This window comes from Carlito syrichta, unplaced genomic scaffold (assembly GCF_000164805.1).
Source record: "Carlito syrichta isolate Samal-C Ts95f unplaced genomic scaffold, Tarsius_syrichta-2.0.1 Scaffold314854, whole genome shotgun sequence".
NCBI lineage: Eukaryota > Metazoa > Chordata > Mammalia > Primates > Tarsiidae > Carlito > Carlito syrichta.
Window position 1 is genome coordinate 31,799 of NW_007258950.1, and position 6,086 is coordinate 37,884.

At 31.0% G+C, this 6,086-nt stretch overlaps 1 protein-coding gene across 1 annotated transcript in view; it reads left to right on the forward strand.

Annotated features, from left to right (window-relative positions):
- The window catches only part of LOC103274680 (dmX-like protein 1), a gene marked incomplete at its 5' end in the record, with an annotated part of 98,683 nt that overhangs the window by 31,680 nt on the left and 60,917 nt on the right, over positions 1-6,086 (forward strand). Inside the window, 2 exons of the mRNA XM_008072112.2 lie at positions 210-337; positions 850-1,098. Coding sequence (XP_008070303.2) covers positions 210-337; positions 850-1,098 — 377 coding nt within the window. The remainder of the gene's footprint in view (positions 1-209; positions 338-849; positions 1,099-6,086) is intronic.

Sequence of the window (6,086 nt, forward strand, 5' to 3'; positions counted from 1 at the left end):
AAAACCCCCAAAAAAAAAAAAAAAAAAAAAAAAGAAAGAAAGAAAGAAAATTTGTCTATTTTTACTTAAAGGATACTTTGTTTAATATGGCACTAGATGATACAGTACACTATTATTAATAATAAAAATTTGTTCTCTAGAAATTATAACTAGAACATAGAAATGTTACATGTAAATTTATCTTAGAGTTAAATATTTTCTTCTCTTAGTTCGTTTCAAACAAATCAGTTTACTGGAATGATGTATCAGACGGTACTACTTCCCCATCGACATTCTTTGAAAACAGGAAGCTTAGATGAAGCAGTAACTCCCAATATATCACCAGCACAATGGCCAGGTATAAATAATTTATAAATATGTGTGTGTTTATATATCAATTTTTTTAATCTTATTGAAAATATTCATAAGAAACAGATTTGATTTGGTTTTGCCTCATGATAATCATTGTTAAATATTGCTAAAATTGATACCCGTTCAGTATTCACCACTCATTATGAATTATGCAGTTACTTAACATTAGTATTTCCTTGCATTGTACTAAAGTGACTCATGTGTTTTGTAATATTTTTAAAAATTATTTTGCTGTTTTTTATCTATGAGATTTGAGTTAGATTATAGATTATTAGTGTTTCTCTAAATTGAACAAGTAATTCAACATTTATACTTTAACTGTAATAACCTCTACTAGTCTATGAATCTTAGGAAGAAAATACAATATTTAATCCTGATGCAATACATTTTTTTTTCTAAAATTAGAAAAATTTCAAAAATTTCAAAACTAAAAATTAACTATATGTTTTCCTAATTTTTTGAAATAAATTAGACAGCTATGTTTGTTGTTTGTTCTAGGAATAACTTGTCTAATTCGACTTTTGAATTCTTCTGGCGAAGAAGCCCAGTCAGGGCTTACAGTTTTGCTCTGTGAGATTCTCACAGCAGTCTATCTCAGTCTCTTCATCCATGGCCTGGCCACACATTCAAGTAATGAACTATTTCGGATTGTGGCCCATCCTCTAAATGAAAAAATGTGGTCTGCTGTATTTGGTGGAGGTGTACATGTTCCTAGCAAAGAACAGACACAGTCAAAGTCTTTACCTGGTAAGTTTTTAATTGTTTTGTTTTGGTTTTTTTCATTTAAGACTGAAGCTTTATTTATTCATCTGAGTAGTGACTTTCTCAAATGTAATTACATTTTCATTTATTCAGAGAAAGTTCTTGTTACATACCATTGACTAAAAGCATGAGCAAATAGATTTATGCAGTTTAAGTTTCTGGTGCACTTTTCAATCTTTAAGATACTTCTGCACCAGTGATTAGAACTATCTAACATAAATTTACTGAATTCTTTACTATTGAAACTTTCATTTGTTTTGAAATACACTGTAATATTGATTTTTGTTCTATCTCAAATACAGATTCTTTCTTCTTTCTTTGGCAGGAAGGCACTTTGCTATGCCTAGCCCCCACCAGGTAGTGGTATTCTCCATGGAATGTGTGGGCTTTTCCAAAGCTCTTTCAGCCATCAGTTCTCATAGCCCTCCCAGTCTTGCAGGCAAGATATTAGCTTTAGAAATAGGCTTTACCATGCAACTTGCTTTGTGTTGTTTTAGAGGGGTTGGGTTACAGCGGGTCAGTTTCATTTTGTTTGGCATTTATAGAAAATTGAGAAGTTTCCTTTAATCAAGCCATATTTTTTATTTAAAACAAAACTATCCCTGCTATTTTATTCTGCTTTAAAATTCTTTGTTTTTGATATTTTCTATCCTTTGGGCTTTAAAAATTTTAAGTGTGCAAAAATTAAACATTGTCAGTGGTAATCATAAGAAATCAAACTATGGCTTGAAATGACTGGAAAACCATTTCAAATGAGGCTGCTTTATGATTTGCATATTATGATTCTGGCCATTAGAGTTTTTGGATTTCTAAGTGTTCATAAGACCATGAGAGGTAAATATTTTAAACAATTATTTCCCCTTTTAAAAGCTTTCTAATGTTAAACTACATATATCATAATATTAGTTAACTATATATATTATATTAGTTAAAGATTGAAACAACAAATTTTCTTGAAAAGAATTTTATGATATTTTCTCCCTTTCTGTTTTTGTGTTAGCCCATGTATGATAGTCTTGGTTTTCCAGTTTGGGAGGTTATGAGGAGTAGATTTAGTTATTAATGTATATTCTTGAAAACTTGTTTTATTCTATACTGATAATGAATAAATTTTAAAAATATTAAATGCTTAAAAAAAAAAAGCCCTATGCCTACCTTTAAGAGAAAATCCCAGTGAGATTATCTCTTTATGAATTTTAATTACTTTCCTCCCTAACTTCTACATTCAACATACACGTGTACATATGTGTGTATGTTAGCTTGGACATATATATGCTAGGAGGTCAGGCAGTTGGTAGGGGACATGAGAGGATAGAAAAACTTGAATCTGACTTCATTATTTAGGCAAAAATTATTGCCAAAATCTATATCATGCTTGGTGAATATTCTTTGAATGAAGCTGTATCAGAAGAAAATTAGAAAAGTGATTATTTTGGTAAAATATTAAAAAGTTATTGGTATCAGTGATGACATGATTATGCTTTACAGAAGTAGTTTCCACTAAGCTATGGCCCCACCTGATAGTATAGCAGAAAATTCTAGCTTCTGCTTCCTCTCCTTAATTGAAATTATTTCTTCAGTCACCTAGGACTCTTGTACTTACTAATCCAGGTCCCTTCCCCTCTTCCACTAAGAAAAAAACGGCAAGGATTTAGTCCTTTATGTCTGATACTTCAACATATTAAAGTTCAATCAATCTGTAAAGGGCCAAATATATAATTTTGACTTTGCATGTCCTTTAGTGTCTCACAGCTATTCAATTCTGCCCTTGTAGCTCAAAAGCAGCTATACACAGTTTGTAAATAAATGATTGTTGCTGCATTCCAATAAATTGTTATTTATTTATCGGGTCATAATTTACCCACCCCTGCCATAGAAGTAGAAGCAATTTATCACTGCTCTGTTTGGAATAAAATAGTTACGTTCCCTGGAATTTCAGGTTTTAAGAATCAAGTTAATATTTTAGGGGATGGAGCTCACACTGGATCTCTCACAAGTATTTGACCTCACCATAAAATAGTACTTGTGAAATAAGACAAGTGGCATCAGAGGGATAATTTATAATCTTCCCTGCCATGGCTCTTAACTTTCTTGAACAAGTCCAGGGGCCAATTCAGTTTTAGCTGCTGTAAAACACTAAAAATGTTCAAGGCTAATATGGCTTTTTCTGAAACTTGATAACATCTTGCCCAGTACTCATCTGCTTACCACACATTACTCACTATTTTGATCACTGTTTTATCCTTCTGTTTTTTGCCTTTTGCGCTAAATTATTAAACTTATTTTCTTTTACCTTTCCTCCTTATGAACTTTAGATTTCAAGTGCAGATTTATCTTATTTGCTGAATAAGCAAAGGTAACTCTGCTAATTATAATATTAAATATTTTAAAATATTGTTTGTTACAAAATGTAACTTTGCTTATTAAAATATTAAGTATTTTTAGTTCTATAACATCCCTTTTCTAGTTTTTAAAGAGTCATTTTCTGTGTTTTATTTTTTATATTGATTTAAAAAAAGAAAAGACTAACTTCATATGAAATTTGCTTTGGACTATGTAGGTACCTAACTTTAAATATCTGAATTCAATTAAAGAAAAACTTTCCAAGTCCAAGGGAAGTAAAATCTATAGCTCTGTTGAGCTTAGTATTAAATAATTGGTAAATTAATTTTGGCACTGTTTTTAATATGTTCTGAGAGAAAATTGTTAAAACTTTGATGTTGTTAATATGAAATGTTAAAGGGATAAATGTTAAATGCTAAGGTATGTCCACATAGCTATAAAAATGTGAAAAATACCTTCCTATCAACCAGACTTCAGGTCTCAATTCCAGCCATTTCTGCTGAGCACAGATATACATCAAGAACCTTACTCAAACTCCAAGTTACTCCTTGTTAACCATTCAGATTTAGTTGTTTGTGGGCAAAAATGCCACTCCATAAATTATTTCTAAGAACCATCATAGATACCATTATAAACTGTATCCCACTACTTACTCAACCCCATATAAAAAATAAGGTACCAAAAGTTATCTGCATCTATATGTTTAACCTTGAAGCCAAATTATGCAGAGTACTTAAAACATGGTTCACTTAAAAGGCAGACTGGATGTAGTCACATCCAGGTTATATGCTGCACATCTGTTTTTGAGAACCTATAAACTATTCTGAATACAAACAATCATGGAAGTAACTGAAGGAGCACTTACAGAAAATGTGAATAATGTGATTCATCAGTTTGGTGACTAGGAAAAAAGGAGTATTTTCACTGAATGATGAAGCTAAAAGACTTGCTGGTTCTGAAACTGATTTAGTTTGAGAAGGAGCAGGTGGAAAGACAGCGAGAGACAGAGAGAGAAGTGAAGACAACAGATAATGAAAACAGTAGTGGTAATTAGAAGCAGGGGTCCTCTGGAGCAGATCTGCTGAAAACTAGAGAGAGAAAATCTGAGAACAAAACATCAACCAAAGCAAGGGATTAGCAGCAGTAGCTTTCAATAGGAAGTAAAATTTTGAAATCTCAGTTTTTGAAGGCCTTGTGCTCTGAAAGCACGCCAATTGAAGCAGCACAGCAACTTGATAAATTTTAGGTCGCAGCTAGCTAAGCAGCCTTACATGTTTGAGCTACTGCTAAACATAATCACAATGTCCCAAGAAACTAGTTGCATTAAATAATGTTCAGTATACGTTGTTGACCAAGGGAATAAAATCATTAATATGTATTTGTTAATACGTATTTGAAATTTTTAGCTTTTAAATTTGGCCAATGAAAACTGACAAGTCTAGAATACTTCATTTTCCTGACAACCTAGTCAATGTCAAAGCATTGTATATTGAAGATGAAATACATGTTTAGAACACTTAAGCATCTGTTTTCTAAAAGATGTTCTCGTAAGCTTCATGCAGTGCTGTGAGAGGAATTTGAAAGTCATTTGTTTTCCTTGTTCTGGTATATAAATTCTGATTTCAATATTTTTTTTACAATGATTGCCTCATGAACTAAATTATATTTCTGTCTACATGTCTGTTATATACTTAATATACTAATTATTTTAGTGAATAATACTTAAGTATAAATTAAGCTTGTAATTTAAGAAAATGATAGATGATTTTTATTTGACTCAACCTTAACAGGTTAGAGTTCTTAACAAAAATGTTACTGTACATAAATAAATAAATTTAATTTTCCTTGGGTATTCTACATCATTTATTAATGATTAATTTGATTTTTCTAATTGACTAAAACTATAGTGCCAGTATCTGTTCATAGAATTCTGAATTATTTTGTTATTATAATTAATTTTTAAAGTAGAGAATTAGCCAAGCAATACAAATTTCAAACAATTACTTTTTCTACTAAGTTAGAAATCCATATTTTTACTTTGTATTGCAAATTGTAAGGAAGAATATTTTTCTTTTCTTTTAAGAATTTTTATTGTATTTTGTGATAATATTTGTAATTATAAGAACTGATAATTTTCTATATCTTAATAAATTTATAGTAATGATTTTTTTATGTCTGCAAAGTGAGGAATTGAAATATAAAAATGAATATTTTATTTGTGGTAAGCATGACATGTGCTTTTTACCATAAAGTTGCTAATGATATTCTAGACATTTTAAAGTATATTTCTGGCATTATTTGTGCCAGATACAAATGAGATGTTTTGCCTTTTCTTGTAAAACTTACATAAAAATAAAAATTATTTATTCAGTATTTAGTGATTATCACATCTATCATTGCCATCATTTCTTTAGCAAAATATACAAAATAGCAAAATTTCTTGACTAGAAAAGCTAAGACTTGAGTGTATTTAAAATATGAAACGAAGGCCCGGCTTGGTGGCTCAGCCTGTAATCCCGCACTTTGGGAGCCCGAGGTGAGTGGATTGTCTGAGCCCGCGGGTTCGAGACCCGCCCGGGCAACTTGGCAAGACCTCATCTCTACAATAAATCAAAAAATTAGCTGGGCGT